The sequence below is a fragment of the Macadamia integrifolia genome, chromosome 14 (genome assembly GCF_013358625.1).
Source record: "Macadamia integrifolia cultivar HAES 741 chromosome 14, SCU_Mint_v3, whole genome shotgun sequence".
NCBI lineage: Eukaryota > Viridiplantae > Streptophyta > Magnoliopsida > Proteales > Proteaceae > Macadamia > Macadamia integrifolia.
In genome coordinates this window covers 5241283-5266935 of record NC_056570.1, presented here as the reverse complement: position 1 = coordinate 5266935, position 25653 = coordinate 5241283, and the positions used below count along the sequence as shown (strand labels likewise).

Below are 25653 nucleotides of genomic sequence, written 5' to 3'. Positions count from 1 at the left end.
TAATAGCCTGTTGTGCAGGCCTCCCACTAGGGGCCCACTATGCCAAAAGCGAGAGAAACCTCATCCCTTTGTTTCCATTTTGCGTCCCATTTCACCACAATGGAGGGACATGGTACTACACTCAAATTTGACCGAGCCTATGCAAAGGCCCATTTTCTAGACTCAAGGCACACATACGAGAATACAAGATTATAGCTTCTCTAATTTAATTAATGTGAACTCTGATGTTTTATTTTTTATGCGATGACTTGGGACATCATTTAGAACTTACTTCAAGGTTGAAATTTATATGTTGGGCATGAAATTTATTGGACTTATGGTCTGGAAATTGCATTTTAGTTCTAACTTCTAAGATAAATTTTCATGAAGTTATGTCATACTCAAATATTTTCAATTAAATTATCAAAATTGCAACAAAGACAAATTTAACCACTTGGAAGGTGGAAATTAGCTGGTCACTAAACTTTCGGACCATGCAAGAGGTGGTTAAAATCAATAGCTTTTTTGGGTGCCACAGTGTATTTTATAAGCCACCACAATATGTTTATCAAACTATCAAAGTAACAAAACTATTTAGCTGCATACACACAAGCACAAAGTATAAAGTCAAGATAATAAAGTATCACCATGAGGTTCTCTCCAATAACTGCAACAAGGACATTTCTATCCGGGTCCCATAATGTAACAACAGTTCCTGCAGCTACAACAAGAACAGACCCATCAGCAGAAAATGCAGCAGCTGTCATGGGTTTTTTCCTGCAAAGAAATCATGCTTAAATGAGATTGGCAAAGGTTGCAAAGAAAAATTGGCGCATAAAAGGTAGACAGGAGTGCTCTACTACTATGATAGTGTAACATACAGTTGTTGGTCTGGCCACTAAGTACAGTGTGCCCCATTGCTTTACATCGTAGGCTGACTATAGTGAGCCAGCTGGATCAACAGTCCTAAATTACAACTGTTGTCATACTAGTATATTTCATAGTTGATATGTGCATAAATTCTGTAAGTCAATTTTATGTGTTCCTTTCTAAAGTCCCATCACTTTTTTCTTTTTATATTAATTGATTGTATCTCCAACTCCATAATGTTTTAAAAGCTAAATGGAAAGTGGACGTCTGGATGAGACACTAAAGAAGTGCAACATTAATTCTGCTCTAAAACCCAACAAAAAAATAATAACAATAATAATTAAATAAAGAGAACGTGTCTCTAAGGTCTGAAGTAAAGGCCAGAACTTAAAAAGGTAAAAACTAAATAAACATATCAAATGGCTCGAGCTATTCCAGCTAGGTCATCTTTGCAACACTCCCCTCGCCAACCCCTTCTTTGTGTATGTTTAGTGTCCTGCTATGGCCTTCTTAGTGTCCTAGATTTCCTCAAGTACGATTTTCCATCTTCAATTGCTTTTCCTTTCCAGATTTCCCCCCCTGCAAAAAATGTCTCATACTTATTTGCAGAGTATGGAAGTGGATTCTATAAACACCCAAAGAAACCTTGAGAAAAACCGTTGAACATACTTATATGAACCAACAGAATGGCATCTCCATCCAGATTTCTGAAGCATTTGATCCTTTTGCTGAAGGTCATTGTTGCAAACCCAAATCTAAGAAACAAACAGCAAACTGCAAATTAGAGCAAATAAAAATACTACATTTAAGTTCAAAGTGAGATTACTTACCTTGAAGTCACCACCATAAGAGGAGCTCACAGCCATATGACCGGTAGGGTGGAATGCAAGAGCAGAAATCCCAGAATCACTGTAGTTAAAGAAAGTTGAGGAAAGATTTTAAGAGAGAGTAGCAAATTGTTCGTCCAGACTGAAATATAATAAATGAAAATGTATGCTGCTTGACCAACTTGAGAAAAAAGGCCCCTCTAGATATCTTGCTGATAATAGATACGAGTTTAGCAATTGGGTGTGCAATCTATAATAAAGTAGAAGGTTGGAGGTTGGTATTCTCTCTGGACATATTGGTGACGGTTCCCCTACCCATTAGCTAACTATTACAAATTCTGGCAGTTCTGTCACCATTTGCAACTGTGATTAAGTTTCTTATCATGACCGTGCTTTTCTCGCTTCTCACATTGAGAAAGGCAATATTATTCATATTTTAGAAGCAATCTTGAGGACAGGCCCATGACAAATGTCATCTCTGACATGACCGAGAATTTATGTGACAATGTGTGATATCTTTTTAGATGGTTCCATGACTTCAGGGACAGTAAGGCTAAAGAATTACAGTATGCCTTTTACAGAATGAAAGTCGGGATGCCTTTTTAACATTCTATTGGTGCATGTAAATGTTCCATATTCTCAAGCACAATTGTCAAGCACCCACAAATGCTCTTGACATAGAGCCATACGGGACCACCAAGAAATTAAAAACATAATAAATTCTATGACTCTCTTTAGGGAAATTATGTAGTTGATCAAACCTGTGAGGTTCATAAATGACAGTGGACAAAGTGAAATCTCCATTCTTCAACCCAGAGGCCCAAAATTTGAGACAGACTAGACCACCTATTCCCTCTTCAGGAAGCTTAACTTCAACGGTACCCATCTTAGAGCCATCAACTGAAAAAGCCAATAATGTCATGATTAGCTGCAAAGAGTAGAAATTAAATTTTAGTGACATTAACGAATCAAGAAGTAAATTAGAAGATAACACTGAAACACAATTGAAGATTTGGAAAAAAAATCAGTCCAAGACTCCAAATATAAAATTAAAAATAAAAAGGTAAGACAAATATAGTGCTTCTTTGAAGTTCTGTGATTCTTCTGCAGTCATAAAATAGTTGAATACAATAAAATAAAGTGGGAAACAATATTCCACTAATGTTGAAATGAAAAATATGCCATTCCCTTTCACTTCAGTTTCCCCACACCTATCTTCCCTCCCCATCCATCATTCCGCCCCAAAAACCTCCCACTCTTTCTTCCCATTGGTATAAATGGCGAAACAGAACTGATTAACTTGATCTGCCAGAATCCGGCCAATCATATAAATAGACCAAACTATAGTGCTTATCAAGCACGGGAAAAAAAAAAAAAAAAGAACCGAACTTTTTTTTTTTAAATCAAATTACGACCCCAACATAGAAATAAAAATTATCCAACCATGAAAATCAAAGTAGGTCAATCAGGTACAGTGTGGATGAGAAGCTCAAGCTCAACAAGCTTTGTTGGAGGATCTAAAAAGTCTGAAGTCTAAGTCAATGATAGAGCACAGGTATGCAGACTTTAATTCAATATCCACCATCTCGTAGGAGTACAATCCATGATCCAAAAATTGCAAAGATCCTTTGATGAAGAAAGGGTAAAAGACCCAAAGTAGCCCTCTGTAATGGGCCCAAATAGATCTAAGATAAAGAATAGACCTGTATGAAACACATAGATCAGCATTCCAGAATAAGGAAAAGAAGTAATATTACAATAATCAGATCTAGAATTACAGAAACAGAAAGGAGGAGGTGCAGATCTGAATATCCAATCATAAAACAGATTCTGAAGAGAATTGCATGGAAGAATTTAACAAAGGAATAAGATGAGTAGAAGAGAACAATAGAGCTAAAGCTAAGAAGAAAAGAAATGATGAATCAAAGGAATAGACCAGCATCAATCACAATTACACATCTAAATCTTATTCTGATCTTGCACAAGAGATCTGTTAACAGAGAATTAAACAAGATATCACAAGAAAAAGTTCGAAAATCTGATGTGTGTGTGTGTGTGTGAGAGAGAGAGAGAGAGAGAGAGAGAGAGAGAGAGCCAGCAACACAGCCACTGCTGGTTCAAGTCGAGAGCACAGCCAACAAGCCAAGGATATCAATTTCTTATCATCCAGAAGCAAACCAATCTTAGATGAATAAATTGTATATAAGACCACATTAATGACTTCTAGAAGCTAGACATCTAACAATTTGATAATTGACTCTTTAAGTAATTAACTAGCAATAGGAAACCCCACCTTACAACCACATAAATGACCAAACAGAAATAGACGCATAAAATAACATGGCACCTATGAAGGCTATGACCTATTGCAAATTTGCAATAGACTTCTAAAAGGATGAGAGATCATAACTTCTTAATTTGTGAAAATGTTTACTTACTGTGTACTAGACTTTTCCTTTGGGGGAAAGGAGTCAAATTAGATTGTAAGAGATGGGCAAAGCATCAACCAAAGCAACTAACAGGAACTACAGAGCTCAATAATACACATCATGTTCAGCAATTCCACACTTTAAACTCTTTTAACATTTGCTCACTGTTAATTCTATCTTTAATTATTTCTTGATCTGTTTTTTCCTCTTTATGCCCAAAACTCTTAATTTACAGATTCTTAACTTCTGATTTTCCTTTTCACAGTCTATTAGCATCTTTTTTACATGCTTAATGATTAATTTGTTTGGTCCCCAGCTTGTGCTTATCAAACACTGATCAATCTTATTAAGATTCTTGACTTCTTTCAAGAAACAGCATCCCATGTTCTGTTTTCTCCGTCTTTTCCTGATTCTGTCTATCAAGATTTTTCTGTCCAGCTACTCATATCATTCCAGATAGAGTTTCTCTGATGAGAAACCTGTACCAGTCCAGCCACACCTTATCATAATGCAGAGAAGGTAATGGACTCATGATATAAATTCCACTGTTATGCTTAAGTTGCTTTTTTTCTTGATTGGGATTCTTTTGATTAAGTTTGTAAAATTTCCTCACCTAAATTCTATCCCTCTAATAGAATAAATTTGTCACTTAAGACCTGAAAGGATCACTTCTGATTGGTGGGGAAAACCTTGCATCACTAGCAAATGGATTTTTGAGAGTATTAATCAAAAGCTGGGGTAGAATTTTCAAGTCGAAGAATCTTTTAAGACACCAGTTTTCTATTTAGAACATCAATCCAAAAGGCCAGAACAAGAGCCTCAACAGAACTATCCTCACAAATTTCAGCAACAAAACAAAGGAAAATCAAGCAATGTCCAATTCTACTTCCACCACTCTCTTTATTCAACAAAACGATCACTCAACAAAGCCAGATCATGATGTTATAGAAAGAAGCAAGATAATCTACCCATGCCCAGAGTAGTTACACCACTCCTGCCTAATTCCCCACTTCATTCCTCCACACCCAAAGCTCATACTCTGAAATATCTGTGACATAAACATAAAATCCATCTCCATAGCTCCTCATTTCAAAGCAAGAGACCCATTGATTTGGACAAAACCACAGGACCATCTCCCCACAAGATCAATGCCGACACATAAACTCCCAGTCCCAAAAGCAGTAAGCAGACATCCACCACCTGTGTTACCAAATTTCCCATAACCCCTTGAAGTTTCTAAATCCCCCTCCCCTGTCTCTTTGATACTTAAGATCCTTGCAAAGTTCCAAGCTTCCTCATGTCCCCTCCTTGCCTCCATTACAAGAGCGTGAGGTATGAGCTTGTAAAAACTCGTAGCCCTAACAGAATTCAAATCTCAACACATGCCACAAAAAAGATTTTCTTGGGGGGTAATATTCCACACACACACACCAAAAAAAAAAAAAAGGATCACTTCTAGAAAAAAGAGTCTTAAAAATACATAGACGTCTAACTATGCAAGTGAGAAATGGCGTACCCAGAGCACGAGGCTCCTGCCATTGCGGGGTCTAGGGAGGGTCATAATGTATGGCTGTACACAGCCATACCCCCACTTTGTAAGGAGGATGTTTCCTGACTCGAACCCGTGACCACTAGGTCACGATGGATAACTAAATAATAAATGGACAAAAAAAGTGACGCATTTTGATCAAATTTTAGAGGACCAACCTCAAAACTCCATGGAATTACCAGGGAAAAAAATGCAAACTTAAGACTAAACAAATCTTGAATATTAAGTTAGAAAATCTCTAAAATGAATTGCAATATGGGCTGAACTACTCAATGCAATTACCAGTAAAATATTTGAGAATTGACTATTGAAGGATGCTGATAAAGAAAGAAAAAGCTAATAGTAACTAACTCCTACGTAACTCTATGGCCCACACTCCTTTAAGTACCCACTTGTTTGCCCTGAACTAATTCTACATGTTTCAACTTTTGACTCCATGGCTCTAAGTTTAAAGAAGCAATAGCGTTGACTTATGATTACTTGGCCCTAGTGGCACCATCAATAAGATTGAACATTGCCCTTTGAATTTTAATCTATCAGATCATAATTATTGCGAATAATAAATACCTAGGTACAGTAAAATAATAAATCACTAAAGCTTCCAAGTCATAAGCTTCCCACCACCAGCACCATTCACCAGTTGGCATATGAATTCATCTAACAGCAGCAATGCTGTGAGTGCATGTTCCCAAAATGTCAAATTTTACAGGGCATTGATGAATAATGTACCGTAATGTCAATAATAAGTGGCAGTCCCTTTGAAGGAAAAAAGAATTTTGCAGGAAAACAAAAATAGGTCTAACAGTGGAACCAACTTTCTTAGAAGCAACTCAACTGATTCCTCAAAATCAAATCTGCTCGATAGGGGTTATTACATATATATAACTTCTAACCAGTTTGACACACTCACGGATTCCCAACCAGAAACTGATAAGAAATATTTAAATCTCAATTGGATTTCAAAGCTACTCTACTGCCAGACCTATATGGATTCCTATCATACCTTAAAAACTAACTGAACGACTGGAAAAAAAAAGCTAGATTCCTGTCTCAGAACTTGTCAACGGCAAGACTCCCATATAAGTGGTTCCAAGATTAGGGTAACTGGGTAAGTATGGATTCCTATCATTTCAGCTCTCTCCCGGTTAAGTATTTGGGCCTCCCACTCATCCCTGAAAGGCTCACAAGTCATCACTGCTCTCCTATGCTGGATCTCATCAAAAAGCACCTCCAATTGTGGAAAGGGAAGCTTCTTTCCTTTGTTGGCCACCTTGAGCTCATCATATCAGTCCTCCAAGTCTCCTACATCTACTGGTCGGGTATCTATGGTTTGCCCAAAGCGACCATAGCCAAGATGGAATTTTTGTTTGCTTCCTTCCTTTGGAAAGAGTGTGAATCCTTTAGATTCCTTCATCCCCTTAGTTGGGTTGCTACTTGCCTTCCCAAGAAAGAAGGGGGTCTTGGATTGAGACGCATCAAGGATGTCGACACTGCATGCATTCTCAAGCTTATTTAGAAGGTTGCAAGAAGAGTTGGGTTGATTGGGTGCATTCGCATCTCCTCAGGCTGAAAACTTTTTGGTCGGTCTACACTCCTTTCGATGCCTCTTGGGTGTGGCGCAAGTTAATTTCCTTGAGACCTATTGCTTCCAGAGTCATTTCCTCATTGAGGATGGTGCCTCCGCCTATCTTTGGTTCGACCCTTGGCATCCTAAAGGGCTCCTCTCATAGGTTCTTAGTGCTAGAAATATCTACAATTTGGGGCTTTCAAGGCATGCTATGGTTGTTGATATCATCTCCTCTGGCTCATGGGCCCCCTTCCCCTGCCTCTGACCAGATAGCTGAAATTTGGTCATCTCTGCCAATCATTCCTCTTCTGGGTCCTAGGAGGACTGATACTATTATTTGGAACCATGCTCTAGTGGCCTTTTCAGTGCAAAGTTTGCTTGGATTTTATCAGAACTCATGGGCCTCCCTCCCCCTGGCACAAACTCATTTGGTTCAAGCATCACATCCCACGACAAAGCTTCAATGTCTGGCAAGTCTTTACAAATTGTCTCCCCACGCAAGCCTTCCTCATCTAAAGAAGAATCAGGCTTTCTCCTTTTTGCTATCTATGTGGTTCTGAGCCTGAAGGTACTGATCACCTCTTCTTTGCTTGCCCTGTCTCCTCCTCCATCTGGAAGCTAGTTCTCTCCAAATGTCGCTGGTTAATAGAAGAATTCTCCCTCTCCAAAGGGAGTGGATCTGGATTCTGGATGGATATGATATTCCAAGGAAAGACCATCTGTGACTATGCGGGAAAACTTGCCTTCTATGCTACTTTAAATCAAATCTGGATGGAGAGAAATCATAGGAAATGGACCTCCAACTCTCGGCCTTTAGGAAAGATTTGGAATTCCATCTTCTTTGATGTCAAAGCAAAGGTCTCAAAAATTTCTTCCAATTGTCCCCCGTCCCCCAGGAATTGTCACATTGTTGCTTCCTGGGAGCTTCCAAGCTCTGTAATCAGGAATCTTGTTCCCCCCACCCTCTATGGGGCTGTATATTTTTTCGTCTCTTTGGTAATAAATTATTTATTCACCCCAAAAAAAGATTACGGTAATACCCCCTATACCCTACTAACTACCTGTCTATTCCTACGGTCCTGCCAGAACAGATGGCCTAATCTAGGCCTGGACTTCCAAACCGAGTAGTGCTTATCCAGTCAGGCTTCTGCGACTGCATCAGTGCAGCTGTGTTTCAGTGCTACCAGGTATATTTCTCACCTCTGATCTTTGCACGTTTTGTAGAGTATAGTAAATATTTTGTAAAGGTCTGGTTCTGCCAATATTAATAGAACTTCTTTCCATTGTCGATTAAAAAAAAATCCTAGAGGTATCAACTTTAAAAATGTATATAACCCTCAATATTCTGATATTCTCTCATGCAGAGAGAACTAATCCACAGATTGCTGTTGCAGCCATAAGAATGTAAATCTCGGAAATAAAATTTTCAGTTAAAATATTGATTACAAATGAATATTTACTGGAAAAGAATAAAAAATAAAAAAAAAAATAAATAAGGACCATCATGAAGATTCCTAACCACCATGAATATTTACGTAAAAAATTTGTATACCGCGATGTCATCATCTGGTTGATGGTTCCTTTCACAGATTCGGACCTACAAAAAAGCATATCAGTCGCTTTGTTATTTAAAACCTAAAAGAACATATCACATTATCACGTGCATCTTAATGGTACTCTCATCCCCCAATCCCCAACCATACTTCAGTACTTTACATAGAATACACATGCAGAAATGTTGGGAACACCATTCAATATTTTGTCTAGGTAACCTAGGAGGTTTTAACTCAGCAGGTGGCTCACATTAAGTGATTATAACCATCTAATAGTACCCATTGTAAGGGAAAAGCATAAGATGATGGGATGACCTCAATCATTAAACCCCTCCTGATCTCAGACTCTTAGCATTGAGGCATTAAATGGTGTGTATATAAAATGAGGAAAACTGAATGAAGCCATGTCATAAAGCCCACCTGTGAAACCTCTCGGTCATCAAATAAGCTGTAAAATTGTATGCAATAGTCCTCTGTCCGTATAGCAACTAATCCGGCGGTTTGATCAAAGGCAAACTCATCATATAAGCCCTGATATATCTCTGGAAATGAACAAGGGAGCTGAAAACACAAGTGTAAGAATCTCCAGCAGCATTTTGGTGTTAGTAAGGGAGAGAAATTGAGGGTCAGCCAGGTTCACAATCACAATGTTCCACTGATATCAGATCTCCACTATAGACAATACAAGAAGAAATCTACAACACCAGTTGAATTAGAACTTTCAATCAATTAAGCAGCATAAGTGGTGCATCTGTGGACTGTTGATAGAGCAAAAGCATAGTAGGTGACTCCCACATTAAAAATCCACCACCAAAACTCAAACAGGGTGATGGTCTTTCATCTGTCACTGTAATCTTGACAGTAATGTGATATGGTCCATTGTGCAGAAAAAGAAAACAAAAGTTAAATCTTATGATAAGCAAATGGATGTAATTTGCAACAGAAAATATCTGAGGTGAGACCTGTTGATTGGTGCATCCTAGTGCATGCACAGCATTTATATGAACACACCACCAGAACCACTTACAGACAGAAGGTTCTAAATCTTGGTTTTGAGGCTGGTTTTGACCAATGTCGAAACCAAGATTTCCCAGGTTTCGACCAAAGCCTGGTATTTTCCTGGCCAAACTCGAAATGGCTGGTTGAAACTGGTAGAAACCCGGTAATTTTTTGTCAAAACTACCGAAATATTCAAAATATGGTCGAAACCTGGTACAATCCAGTGTTGACCTTAAGTTTTATCTCGGTTTCTGTTGAAACCAAGATTTTGTTCCATGAACAGACATATATTTACATTTACAAACAATAATAGAAAACCAGAGAAAGATAGCTGAGCCAAACCTTGATCCCAGCAATGGAATTCAAGATTTTCATGGAAGGCATCTTGAGTAGGTGAATTTGATTATCTGCACAGGAAATCTACAGATACACTATATCAGTTAAACCATTATAGGCTATTGCTTTCATTTCATAGACATAAAACACACTCGCTGGGAAGTTTTCTTACAGAGAAAAGTGAAGGATCTGGAGAATGTGTAAAAAACAAAAGTGGTGATCCAATGCGTGGTAGAAACTTCTTCTTTCCTGTGTCCAGCTGCCAAACCACGAGAACACCTTCCTTTCCACCTAAATGTACACCAAAAAGATCACAGAATGAATAGGAAACTAGATTGACCTAGTATTAGCAAGCAACTGATTTGAATGGTTGATGGAAACATAGTTGTCAAGGAGTCACCTAGATGATGATTAAATGCCATCTAGGTAAATAGAAATCTAGCTTAACCCCGCATTAACAAACAACTGATTTAAACGGTTGAAGGATGATGGATGGTGAAAAAAAAAAAACAGTTAAATGAAAGTATAGTAGTCAAGAAATTGTCTAGACAATGACTAATTGCCAGTTGCCACCTAGGTGACAAGGCTCATTGGGATGTCAACGTTTCCTTCTACAGTTTTCATTTTCTGTCAGTCAAAATAAAAACGAAGGATCTAAGGATCACAATTGCCAAATATTTTGGCACAAATTCCAAGGTGTGAACCAATCAAATGGGGTATCTTCCCCTTTCCCAACCCCAAGCACACCATCACATCTTCCAACTGTATCATAAGAATACAAAAATAAAAATATTGACATTTTATTCTAGTTAAAGAAAAGGTTCCATTACCTGAGTAGAAATACGCTTCCTCACTTGAGAAAGAGAGAACCATCACTTTAGTTGGGTGCCAGTGCCAGGTTGAGCAGGACTCAGCATCATCATCTCCCCTCACCCCAGGTCTTTCTTCCCGACTCTCCACTGTTCTTCCACTCAGGGATCCTAAACTTCTAGAGAAAGTTCTCTTCCCCAAATCCCTCCAAATCAAAATCCTCCCAGTTACATCACCCGCAGCTATGATTTTTTTAGTAGGATGAAAAGCAAGAACTGTAAAGCTCTTCGTATGATGCAATATTATCTTCTTGAAAACATCATTTTCAGAGTCTTTGTCAGGGACTTTCCACAAAATAAGTTTGCGCTTGCTTAGGATGCCGAAGAATTCCCTGGAGGGACTGATAATTATAGCCTCCGGTTGTTGAGTCTGCAAGTGAAATAAAACAACTCAAATCTAGGCATCTGAATGTAAAATGAAATATCCTAGATAGTTCAAAACAACCAGCGGTCAAAAAGATTTTAAGAATCCGTAAGTAAAACTAAAACCACTGACAAATCATAAGAAAACAGTACATGTTAAAGTTGAAATAATCAAGAGGGGGGTGAATAGGTTATATTAGTGCAAATTTAATCTTTTCGAAATAATATCCTCAAGTGTGATTGCAAATTAAAAATGATGCGGAATAAGTAAAAAATAGACACAATCACACAACACGAGATTTATAGTGGTTCGACTCAATCCGAGTCTAGTCTACTCCCTAAAAGAATCCTCTTGTAAGGTATTCCATTAGTTCTCCCTTTCAATACAACAGGTAGCGTAGAAAACCTTTACAATCTTTTATGGATAAGAGTATCCATACAAATCCCCTTTACAGGTAGAGGCACCTTACTCTTTTTGGGATAAGAGGATCCTTACACAATCCTAAGTACAGTGTAGAATTGTAAAACAGAAAATAGAGAAAGTGGAATAAAGAGGAATACCTCTGGTGTGGTGCAAATGATGATAATGAAAATGAATGATGCACCATTTTATAAAGTCTTCTCTATAGCTTTGACTTGCACAGAAGAATGTAGAAGACTTGATTGAGACTTGAGCTTTTCTATGCAATGTGGAAGACCAAACTGCTCAAGTAGGATAGAGTGACTTTTTGACTTTTGTATCCTCACAATAAAGCTCTTAATGCTCAGACTTAAATGCTTATTAATTATGAGCATCTTAGGTATTTATAGGTGAGATTAAGAGAGCATTTTAGGCAGTAAATCAGACTCTAATGGTCATATTCTGGGTCCACCGGTCGACCGCGATCGGTAGCCGGTCGATCGGAAAGAGCCATTGGAGATAAAAAAACTAGCCATTAGAAGTGATCCAGACAGGTGCCGATCTACCGGGACTTTCATCCTGTATACCGGCTATGGCCTCGGATAGGTTGGTCGACTGGGGCTTCCAGCCGATCGACCGCCTACAGTTTTGTCCTGTTTTTAACAGACAGCTGTCATACTGACCAGTCGTCAGTATTTCCGCCATAACTCTTCGGTCTGACATCGGATTAACCCGATTCAAGTTGTGTTGGAATCGTGACTCAATTTCCTACAACTTTTATGAAGGGTGTATCTCTTGATACCAACTCTAAAAATTCCTAAAATGATCTTGAGAAGGGTTTCATAGAAAGTCACATAGAGCATGTATTTCTAATTGTGTTTACACCACCTATGGGCTTCCAGCTAGTCAAGGAATGTCCTATAGTCATTCTAGTAAGATGATATGCGATGTGTGAAGTGCGTGCACATATACATGTAGAGAGAACATTGTACAAAGCGTACTGGACTATCCTAGGGTCTTCATCTTGACTTGGGTCTTGAAGTATTCATCATTGCTTGATTATTCCTCTTTTGCCTTTCATCTTGTCTTAAAGCTTCCATTCTTGATCTTCGTGTCATGACTTGATTCTTCAAACATGCATAGCTTGAGCTGTCTTCTTGTGCTAACCATCACTTAGCACACATAGTTAAAGCTATGGTTTGTTTGTTCTTACCAAAACATTTGAAAGAGTTTGGGCATATTCCCAACAAAAGTATGTTCAGGGATACTCACAAGTTAGGTTCCTAAGCATTTTCTATCATATGGTGTCAAACAAATCAAGGTAGGAAAAAGGAGTCATTAGTGCTTTAGTTCTGGGTAGACTTGTCAAATTACATTAAAATGTCTCTTCAAATGTGTTCTGAATACCAACAAGCTAAAGGATTTATTTCAGCCATATAATGTGGCAGTATAGCCCTGGTTAGTAATTATAGTTCTCAAGGCACAGCTTAAGCGTTCAGGCTCTTTCTTGGATACAAGGCGACAACAAGCCTTGTTAACACTTCACTTGCTTATGTTGATTTATGTTTATTACTTTGTTTTTCAGTGAATATGCTTATAATATATCCTATACTTTATTCATTATATGTTGATTTTCTCATATTAAGCCATTATAGGAATAATTATATCATATTGCATTGATATGGCTTCTATGTAACACTTCACTTGCTTACGTTGATTTATGTTTATTACTTTGTTTTTCAGTGAATATGCTTATAATATATCCTAGACTTTGTTCACTATATGTTGATTTTCTCATATTGAGCCATTACAGGAATAAAACGCCTTGGGTCGGCCAGTCGCCTTGATAACTATATTGTTCTTTTTATTTGAATTTTCATAAATTCAATAGAAAACATGCCAGCATATTCCTAGAGGAAATTCTATTATTTGATAGCTGTTGTAGTTATACTACAGCTGCTCAAGGTTGTTAAATTTCTGCTTAGGATGCCGGCAGAGCAGGCCAAATGCAAAACCTGAGTTGTCCTGCCCCCTAAGGTCAGGGTTTGGTATGAAACCTTTAACTGATTAAGCTCAGGGCAAAATGCCTCATGTCCCACCCCATCTTGATCTGTCAGGCACTCAGGACCTGCAACAGTTACATTGTAAAATTAAATGGTTGCATGCTTAACAGGACACAGAAGGTCAGGAATAATGGATAATCAACTGGACCAGGTTCATTATTGAGATAACCTGGCCTACCGCAAACTGTTATCATCCCAATTTATGTGACCTGTTCTCCATCATATATGATGCTTAATGATTTTTTTTTTACTTTGTCCCACAATCAGAGCATAGTTTCTTACTTTCTCCACTGTACAAGCAAAGATAATGTTTCTTTGATCTGTTTGCTAATTGCATATATTTTCTCTGAAATGCAACTATTTATATCCAATCTCCATTAACAAACTGTATGTTTCATAACCTGCAGCATTTCAACTAAACCAAAACCCAGATCAAACAACACCAGTTCCACTTCCACAGCAGCCATGTGCCCTACTATCATCAAAATCTTAGTCCCTGTCCACTTTCTTCCCTTAGAAATTTGTTCACCACTAGCCACATATCTGAGAATGTCCTATAAGTTGTTCCTTTCTAGTTTGTAGAATTCCGATAACCATAGGATTAGGTTTCTTGCATGTTGAAGTTGAAATCCTAAATAAGTTCTCACTTCGTGATTCAAGAACTGTTAGAAACCCTATATAGTTGACGCTGTTCGATCGAGACAGAATTCAGTAAACAATATATCCAATTCAGATTGTTCAATCCCCTACCCTACATCAAAATGCATATTAGTCCAAGCGACTAGCCTAAGACTTAATGTGCTCCATTCTAAGGGATTATTCACCCCATTCATAATTTTATGAGTATCATAGTTTTGAGTCCCATTGGAGTTAAGTTGATATATTCAATTTTGAAAAAAGGTTTCATCGCTATTTACAGATTCTTGAAATTGTTCGAAATACTGTGGGAGCTCTTAGGATTATTACATGATTATTGGAATTTATTGTATTTTCTACTATTGGCCATCACCCCAAGGTTCTGAGCTGAGGTGATACCTGTCCTGAATTTGAGGTAGATCCATATCCCTCTCTACACTGTAGATAACAAGCCACATATTATTGCTGTATCATCCATGCTACTATCAGAAGCTGCCACCAAAGGTCAGAGGCCCTCCTAAGGCAATGAAAGAGAGCTCTCAGACCAGCTGAGACTGAGTAGCCAAGATGTTCCAGTTACAGAACACATGCAAGTGATTCAATTGATTTATACAAGAGACATACCAAATAAAAAGCAATTTGTATAAGACTTAGTCCTGTCCCACTGAGCCAATTTTGTATAACTGATTCCATACAGAATTGAACACGACTTCCACAGAATGATATTCTTGAGAATAATTTCAGCACATTAACAAGAAGTAATCATAGAATGAACAATTATCTGATTGCACCTCTGTCAAAGTTACACCACCGAGTAAGCAGGACTTAGTCAAATTACATTTCTGATTTGTCCACGCAAAGCTTTAGTTTCATCGTCTGGCTTGGCTATATCTTCCACCGAAATATAAGCAAAAAGATCAACTGGTTTCCCATCGTCCCCAACTGGTGAGCCTGATACATTCGGAATTACCTGAAATATCAATGTATAAATTTACGAAACAATTCCAATTGAGTTCATCTTTGAAACCCAGAACCTAATGAGAGTCATATTAAAAGAATAACAGCCGACGGGGTTACCACCAAATAGTTACAAAGTTTCCGTTATTTTTACCCTCTCATCATCAAGAACATTAGACTAGACAAAATCAAACCTTATTGTACCCAATCAACCCAATACCAAAAATAAATAAATAAATAAAGGCAAACCATTTCAATTTGGGCCCATTCTAGAAACCCAAAACTGAATAAGTGACCACAAAAATGGCTACAAAGTACCTCTTTTTGGGGAAAAAATCAAACCCAATTCAGGCAACTACTCAATCAGCTCAAAACCCAAAAGAAAACACATAAATTATAATCCATCTTACCATTGAAAAAATGGGTAGCCGAATATCAACCTTCTTCATCAATTCGGGCAGTGAAAAATCCCAATAACAGATGGTTCCATCAAGCGAGGAAGACCAACAGTAACACAGAATCTTAGTCGCAGGAGTGGAAGCTGGTAGGACTATAACAGAAGTTACCATCGCTTTACACACATCTATACATACACAACCTCCACCCAATTCATCAAATCAATCAATTAACCATAAAACAAATAAAAATAACTCAACCTCAAAGAATGGAGGATTACCAGCAAGCTTGTGGAGATGCTGTATACGAAGACTGTATTGCCCGTACATACGAGCAGCTTCTTGGCATCATTAGAGAATGCCGGAGGAGAAGAAACGAATCTTTTACCTCCCGTGATCATTGGATTAGAGAGAGATGGGAAGAAACGAATAGTTTCACAGAAACCCTATAAATCGATTTGAACGTCAAGCTTCTTTGCTTTTGGTTAAAACCTCTGTAGTGTGTTTCAGACTTTACTTCAGTGTTTCTCCCGCCCTAAAAAGCTAAAAGCTGAATACATAAAATCAAAATCAAAAGCAATGGGGAAGAAAAAAAAGGTGGAATTGGATATATAAGGACTCACATTTCCAGAGAGCGAGAGAGATTTGTTGGCAGTCACTGACTTTTTCTCGGCAGAGATTCTGCAAATCGACAAAATTTCAGAGGGAAGTAGTACTGGAAAGTTGTTCGCTGTTCCAGGAATGTTCTCGTATTGTCCAGGTTATGGATTCCCACCGAGAGAGGTTCTCCCGGTAGATGGATTCCCAAGAGAGAGAGATTACAACAATGCTCCCTGAGCCCTGAGGATGATGATTGGACTTGGAGGTTGAAGAGGAAGAGGGTTGAGGCGTTGAGCACTTAGAGCCGTTAGAGTCTGTTTTTTGAAATTGGGAATTTGGGAAGAGAACACGATTGACGATTCATGAAACCCTACCGTCTAACCGTTTCTTTAACGCATATTACCATTTTTACCCTTTATTATAAAATACGAATTATTCGGATATAATTCGAGTTTGGGAGAATTCAACATGATAAATTCCAGATCCTTTACAATTTCTTAATAATATGGTTTGGGGTGGAGATTTTCATACGTAGGGTGAAGAAGCAATCTCTTTTGAATGTTATGCACAGGATTAAGGAGTGTATGGAAAGAGAAGTTGATGTATTGGCTGGTAGAGTGCAGTTGGTTCGATCTATGATTGTGGGTATACCTGTGCACAATTTTTCGATCTACTAGTGGTCCTCTTCTCTACTTTCTATGATGGAACAATGGATGTGGAATTTTATATGGATGGAAGATGTGAAAAGTTCGAAGGCAATGACGGTGAAATGGGATAAAGTTTATGCCCCTAGGAAGGAAAGAGGTCTTGGGATTTGTCGTCTCAGGGATATTAATAAAGCCCTTCTCTGCAAACAAGTATGGAATATCAAGCATGGTTCAACTGATACGAGTAATTTCTTCAAAGCAAGATTTCTTTCTAATGGAAGGCTGAAAAGAGGTTATAAATCATCTTTTATCTGGCCTTGGATAAAGAAGATGTGGGACTTCATGCATAGTAAAGAGCAATGGATTGTGAGGGATGGGAAATCAATAAAATTTTGGAGTGATAGATGGTTGGGGAACCAAACTTTACAGGAGGCGTCCAATTTGGATATGAATGAGTTTGCAAGATCGAAGTTGGTGGTGGCTGATTTTATTCAAGACCATTCTTGGAATTTCCCTGAAGTTAAATCTAATTTTCTTAGGAAGCTTTTAATGAGGCTACTATTGTCCGCCTTCCACAATATGCAGCAGAGGATAGGTGTGTTTGGAGCAAATCTACATATGGTTAGTTTAGCACCTTTTCGGCTTGGAATGAAATTAGGAAGCGAAATCCAAAGGTCCCATGGTCCAAGCTTGTTAGGGGTAATCAATTGATGCTGAAATTAGCCACATTTGGTTGGCTTTTGATGCATAAAAAACTCCCAACAGATGAAGCAATAAGCAAAAAGGGCATTACATTAGCTTCTAAATGCAGCCTCTATGGGAAGAAGGAAGAAAGCATAAACCATATATTCTTTGATAGTGTTTTTTCTCTGCAAATTTGGGGAAGAGTTCTGGAGTGCTTTAGCATAGTGTGGCCAAATATAGTGGAGATGGATATGTTTGCGACTTGGTGGATCTGGAAATCCAGGGTGATATCATTAAAGGACCCTTGGATGGTGGCGTTTATCATTGTTGCTAATAACATCGGGAATTAAAAGAATGAAAGGTGGTATGTAAAGAAATGCAAATCTCCGAATCATATTTTAGAGATATACAGAATGCGAGTGTCCCGAGAGCTATTTTGGAGATTTATTGGTGTAGACCTCTCACAGGATGGTGTAAATTAAATATGGATGGCTGCTCATTGGGGAATCCATGTCGGGCAGGAGCTTGTGGTGTGCTGAGAGACAGCAGGGGTGATGTTATTTCTGCTTTTAACATGTGCTTGGGTATTTCCACAAACTATTTTGCAGAATTTTCTAATTTGCTTGAAGGTGTTGATCAGGCCCTAAATGGTGGAGTCTCTATGGATTTAATTAGATTCGGTAGCTGTGGTGGTGGCTATTCAATCTAAAGCTATTCCGTGGTGTTTCTTACAACATTGGAATGTTGTCCAACCCTACTTAAATAGCATTAACTGGAAGCTAACACACTGTTTCAAAGAAGCGAATGTGATTGTTGACTATCTTGCAAGAGTAGCAGCAAAGATAGGGAATTCTGACCCAAATTTCATGCTACCAAGTCATATCAATGCAGAGATTGTTAATGATGCCATGTCTAGACCATGATTTTGATTTTGTTAGTTGAGGTTTTTCTTGAAATCCTACAGATGGCAATACCGAAGGTGGGAACTCTTGAAAAAGCCTTCTTCTTTTGTAATGTTTGGACTATTTTTTCTTTCTTCATATTTTAATAATATTCTTGAATATTTAGCGAAAAAAAAAAGTTGTACACCAGTAGCGTGCTTATCTTTTTCCAATAATTAGTCCAACAACAATCAAAAGACGCATACAAGTTTGGAAACTAGAATATAAAAAGGCTAAGCCAAGGCATTAAGCTTGCTAATTAGCTTGGCATTGAATGCCTTTGGATTGAAACTGATTCGGAAACAGTAACAAAAGCAGTCTACTATAGGTCGTTGCCATGGTATGCATTGCAAGATTGGCGACACTTCCTCCCCTATCTCACAACCATCCAGTGGAAGCTAAGCATTGTTACAGAGAGGCTAATCCAATTGCGGATTTTCTAGCAAAAATGGCTTCTTGAAGTGATCTTTCAGTGACCTCTCTTGTTCTTCTTCACTCAATTTAGGAAGAGCTTAGGATGGATGCTGAAAGTCATCCAAGATTTCAATTCTCATAGTTTTATTTTGGTGGGGTAGTGGATTTTCTCCCCCGCTGATGGCCATGCCAAAGTTAGGGGAGTGATCCCATATTTTCTAAACCCTCAATTTTGTTAATTGTTTCTACATGTCTATTTGGACCTAGCTTGTATTTCTTTTCACCATTTTCTAATACAAATGACTTCTTAGCAAAAAAAAAAAAAAAAAGGGTATTCATAGAAACAGTAATGGCAGATTACCTTAATCGCATTACTCCATAAGTTGGATCAAAAGAGATAACCAAAAACTAACAACAAAATGGAGGGATTGAAAATCCGAGATCACTCACCTACCTTCGGTATGGCCATCAGCAGGGGAGGAGATCTACAACTCCAACAAAAGCTAATGAAATTGAAATCTATGACGGTTTTCTGCATCCATCCTAATTTCATCTTGGATTGAGGGAGGAAGAACTGGAGCGATCTTCAAAACCCCACTCCTTGCTGCCATAAATTGTATTACCTTAATTGCATACTTTATTGGAGGGATGAAACCTAATGGTGGGCACACTACCAGTGTACCGTAAGCTAAATCCCATTGTCTGTCTCTCTCTTTCTCCCTTTGAAATAACCCCCATGTCCTTGCTATATGATACTCATCAACATCCCATGGGTGTTTCCCACTAACTTATTACACACGGGCGTTATACGCATCCCTCTTTCACTAATTATATAAGCATTAATAGTGAGATTCATTTCACTACATTGCAGGCTAGATGAGAAAAACTTCAACCACCAATGGGGGCAAGATAAAAGAAAGAACGTATGCTTAGTAACATTTATTGGTTTTGTATCACACGTACATCAATACATCAATACATCATTGTCACATAAGCATCAAAGTTAGAGCTTCTACACAATACCTTATATAATTCTTGTCCACTTTCCATATAGTTTTTGCCAGAGAAACGGCAATATTATAATAAATGTACTATAACTGACACTGTGTATTTATACGTTACTGCAAGATATTATGCATATTGCATACGTCTATGTCTCCTTATTTACTCTTTCAGACTCTTTTCCATTATTGTTAAGCCTCTTTCATGGCTACCACCCAGATACCATCCAAGAACTCAGCTTTCATACCTTACAACAAGTCACCAGCCATAGAAAGCGAGTCGTCAAATTAAAGCGTTTCTTCAAGGAAATAGCCTCCAGCTTGAGTCATCAGATGCAAAGGGTTTATCAGGAGAGATGAAAAGGAGAGGTACCTATTAAAAAATGAAAGATGATCACCAAAGAAAGTGGGTTCTCAGGAGCAGATCTTCAGTATGGTATAAAGCTGCCTTCATGGGGAGGTCCCATTAGGAGGATAAGGGTCACGCAGATGAGGCAGCCAAGTGAAGAGGAAGATAGAAATGTTAATGTTGTTGAATCTAAGAAGAAAAACTCTTGTAGCTGTCTTAAGAATCAAGGTGAGGAGAATGGCAACAAAACAAGGGAGAAAACCAGGTATGTTTAGTTCTCCATCTTTAGCAGTAGCTTTATATGAGTATTTTATGTGACTTACTACTTCCTAAGGACGCTTGTATGGGAACAAAATACTTAGGCCTAGAAATATGCTTATTCACACACAGATAGGTATTTTTGTAACTAATAATCATGGTGGAAATTCAGAAATTATTTAGTTTTGGGAGTGGATTTCTCATGTAAAGGGGAACTTTCACACCGCCATTCCAATGGTAGTAGAAAACGGCATAGCTAAATATGGTCAGCATGACTAAGAAATTATGTTGTTTACAGAGTAGATTTCCCACGGTAAGGGGAGTGTTTTTGTGGAGAATGGTATATCCAAATGTGGCCAACATGATTAAGGCAAAAGAGAAAAAAAAAATACCTGAGGTCAAGAAGCAAGCAATCTAAATGGAAAACAACAAAAACAGTAACAATTGAACCTTTGAGTACTGGATACTCCTTACCTGATTCCTTTAACAGCCTCATTTAAATTAGGGAAAAACAACCCTATCAAAATGGCATTCCCTATGCCTAGACACATGCGTGTGCGAAAAGGCCACAGTGCCCTCCTCCAGCATGCATTGAAGGTGCTCTAGCACGCCAACACAGGAGCTATAGGGATGGACAGAGTTCCTCTACCCTTTAATTTAATAGGGTTTAGTCCCAAAAACTGGTGCATTGGTCCAAAGTTTAAACTAGTTACAAACAAATCAGACTGGGTGGTATGACCAGTTGAGCCAAGTATGGCCACACCTATTTAGGAAGATGAGTATGTTCTAGTTCTCCCTTCTAATCCCTAAAACTTATACTCAATCTATTTGATATTTTCTTATAGGAATTTGGAGGATGAGAAGAATAAAAAGCAGGTGATCGAGAACGCAAACAATAGTGGCAATAACACAACAACCAAAGCTTCAGTAAGCACCGGTTCATTATCATCATCATCATTCTCATCTTCAACACTCTCTCCATCATGCACTGAAGATCAGAATCAAATGAGCAGTCACATCCCTTCAAGCACAATCTCAAGTAACACAATTGTAACAGGGCTAACAGAACCGTTGTTTGAAAAAATGTTGTTCCAAAGCGACATGAACAATCTCAATAGGCTTCTCATCCCAAGAAAGTTTGAAAAGATATACTTTCCTCGCCTAAAGATTTCCAAAGACAATTACAAGAAGGAGACCCTCATGTTCTTCGATCACCAAAACATTGCATGGGATATGAAATTCGAGTTTTCAGAATCTAGCCAAAGCTATGTGCTCACTAGGGGGTGGAGTGCTTTTGTCAACCAGTACCAACTGCGAACCAACTTTATGGTTTGTTTCTATCAGCTTGAACAATACATGCATAAGAAGCATTATGACATCTGACATGTCATCCATGTTGGTGTATGATGTCTTGTATTCCGTCGCAGTTTAATCCAGGGAGTACTGGTGCAACACCTAGATAGGCAGGACGGCGGTTCCGCTAGTCGGTTAGCTGGCCGTGGGGGTTGCAAGGGGGGCAGGAGGCCCCCTTGCATAGCAGGGGGTGTAGGGGGGGTTTCTTTCTCTGTAATGCAAGCAATACTGAGAGGTGTGAGGACGAGTGCTATAACCCTATTCTCCATTGATAGTGAAGCAGGATCTCATCTCACCGGGGACGTACGCAACCTTGCCGAACCTCGTAAAATCCGTGTGCATTGTTTGTTTTGTTTTTCCATTATCTTCTGCATCGTTTTAGGGTTGCGTTTCTACAGTCCAAGTGCTGATTAAGACTATTAGATTGTTTGGCCAAGATTGCCATTACTTGTACCTTGATGATATCAATGGCCACTATTTGATTGATGTCAATGTTACCCACAGAGAAAAAGACGACAATGATGGTAGTAGCAGTGGTGACAATGGCCAAACTAAGATTGTTGGGCATGGGGAGGAAAAAGAGGCAGCCTTGAAAGAACATCCTTCTTGTAGATCTCCTCGTTCATCTTGAAAATCAGGGTAACTTTGGTATGAAGTGCCGAAGGGAAGTGTCTAAGCTACATACAATATACTGAACAATGTTTTTTAAGTTTGGGTAAGGTTTAGTTAGTTTGAATTTGAGACTACAGTCAATAGTAATTTAATGGTTATGGTTTGAGTTCATGGATTCCAGAGAAACAAGCGAGTCAAAAAAAAGTTGGTCAGATTTTGGTTGGATTAACCCTTTGAGTTGGGTATGTTTGCTTGTTTGAACCAAAATCTGACCAACCTTTATTTGACTCACTTGTTTCTGTGGAATCCATGAACTCAAACCAGAACCATTAAATTATTAATGACTGTAGTCTCAAATAAAGGTATGTTTGCTTGTTTGATATATTGATTGTATGTTCAATGACAAAACTTGTTTAGGCATCTTATTTTCCAATTTTAATATTTAATTATGTCTATTGGTAGTTTATTTTGTCGTTGGGATAAGGTTGATTTTTTTTGTTGTTGCTGGTTTTTTATTGTTTCATTTACGATTATATCTTAATTCATATATGTTTGGTTGTTTATTTATATTTACAAGTCCTAGGGGGAGTCACCATTTCATAACCCATAATGATAAGCTTATCTAGTCTACCCATGTCATTATACGCACCTAGCAGGATGACATGGCTATTTTGATCATGGGATAGAAATCTCATGTCTAGATTGATCTCATATCATAGTCCAAACTCAAATTTACACACTCGCATGTATGGTCACATAAACTGGCACTTTCAACCAATCTGTGTGTTGGCATGCCCACTCCCATAGTCCTCTCAGATACTTTGATTTTCAAACTTTATTTCGCCCCTTTGGTTTACTCTATTTTAGTTGAAACTCGAAAGGGGACAAGGGACCTTGTAGTCTTCTTGTCTTCAAAACAAGGAGGTCAAATAAGGATTAGTCATGTTTCTGTTTTGATTAACTCTATGACTTGTGTGTTTGACTTTGTTGACTTAGCCAATTTAACTGTTGGATTCAATGAGTGAACTTGTGTGGGCATCCTTTTTCAAATTATAATTTGAAAATGCCTATGCATGTTATATGCCAGAAAATTTCCATAGGATATGTTTGGATAAGCTTGGATAAGCTTGTACGTCTTTTGCTTCTGGGTTTTAGAAGCCAGCTTCTTGGGTTCAAAAAGGGGTTCCAATGAAATTATTTTTTCTAGAATATTTAGCTCGGAAGTTGGAAAGACCATTCTCCATGACTCATATGATGTTTGATGAATGTAGAATATTGATTGAGGTCTCATATCATGATCTATCCTCTAAGCAAAAATCCTAAGTTGATTATCTAGATTATGTTCCTTCCGGTAAGATCCATATCTATATCTTATATAAAATTTAGTCTAGATACTTGGATGGGAACAAGATACTTGCCCCACCAACGTACTTATTCGCATAAAATGAGCGTTTTCGTAACTAATAATCATGGTAGAAATTTAGAAATTATTTTATTAGATAGCGGATATCTATAGTATGAGGGAATTTTCCATGCAATTACACCAATAGCCACAGAAAACAGAATATCTACACATCCTCATACCATTCCCTAAACCCTAAGAGATCAAATAATTTGACGAATTAAAAAACTAAGGTCCTAAGCTGGTCATAGCTTGGCATAGTCTAGTTTAAACTTCGATCAAACCGATCTCTCTGGTAGGGAGTGGAGTCACATTAGCTATATTTTGATCACATGAATTTGTCGAGTGATGACACCAAAGGTTCAAAAACTCCCCCTTCGACTTAGAATGGTAGCCTTTTTCTGTCTTATAGCTCCTATGTAACTACAATATTTCATTTGAAAATTACTCACCTTAAGCTTGATTATTATATCCCATTTAGGTGGATCTAAACCCATTAGGCATAAATAATCATGACACCAGTCTGAATTTAGAGAAGCCTTATAAGTTGAAGAACTCAGTCAGCAATAGAGAATTTTTCACTTTTGACTCTCTTTTGATTTTGGGTCGGATTTAGCCCTAGGCCTTGGTGACTTTGGCAATAAGTGCCCTCATAAGACACGTTTTACAAATGTAAAAATGTCCCTACAAGACTCGTTCTGCAAATAAATTTAGAAAGAATTATCACAAGAGACATTTTCCCCATAAAATCACTAGAGGACATACATGACTTGAAAAGAGGTTGAGGGTATTTTCATTACAAGATAGGTTGAACTTAGAAATAACAAAATCTAAATCACAAAATTTGGTTACCAAATATGTTTTTCACGGAAATATTTTAAATAGAGTAGAATAGTTTAGAAATATTCTATAGACAAATCAAGTCAATGAATCAGAAACTTTATCAAATGCACCCATCGTAATATTCTTAAAAGAATATAATAATGTAGAAACATTCTATAGACAGATCACTTCAACGGATTACAAACATTATCAAATGCACCGTCACACTTGTTACTAAATAAACTCATCCATAAGTGTGAGCTTAATAACTCTATCTTTTCTTTGTTTGATGTAACTTTGCTTTTCCTTAATATCAAAAAAGTAATAAAAAATTCATCCATGTTTGGAACAAGCCATTTACCACCCACTCCCAAGAAAATAGGTTGCAACACATGTATTAAGGGTAAGAAATCGCTACCCGATCGTGTGGTTCTTGCACCTAGACCCAAGAGCCCGTGAATTACTGCCCCACCCCCATCCCCATCCCCACCCCTATTAAAATAATAATCCCATCTATGTTGATGCTTTTGCACACACTGTTCTTAGCCCCTATGCTAGTGTAGGAGCCACAAGACCAAGTAGCGATCTCTTACCCTTTAATTAATTATGGTTACACTCTTAAACTATTTAGTATACATATCCAGAATATGTTCTAGGTTTGGAATGCGTTTTGAAGCAAAAAAAATAAAAATACATTTTATATCCAAAATCTAGAATATATACCACACAGCCCTAGAAGTCTTGGCACTATTCTAGCTTCTAGTTTTTTTTTTTTTTG

The 25653-nt window shown here is 37.9% G+C and overlaps 1 protein-coding gene and 1 pseudogene across 1 annotated transcript; one reads left to right on the top strand and one right to left on the bottom strand.

Annotated features, from left to right (window-relative positions):
* The window catches only part of LOC122061825, a 32239-nt pseudogene extending 15505 nt beyond the window's left edge, over positions 1-16734 (bottom strand).
* Positions 16735-20263: 3529 nt separating this feature from the next.
* On the top strand, positions 20264-22183 carry LOC122060580 (AP2/ERF and B3 domain-containing transcription factor RAV1-like). Its single transcript, XM_042623715.1, has 2 exons — positions 20264-20693; positions 21532-22183. Exons 1-2 carry the CDS (start codon positions 20470-20472, stop codon positions 22067-22069), a joined length of 762 nt encoding a protein of 253 aa, XP_042479649.1. The 5' UTR covers positions 20264-20469; the 3' UTR covers positions 22070-22183.
* The last annotated feature ends 3470 nt before the right edge of the window (positions 22184-25653 follow it).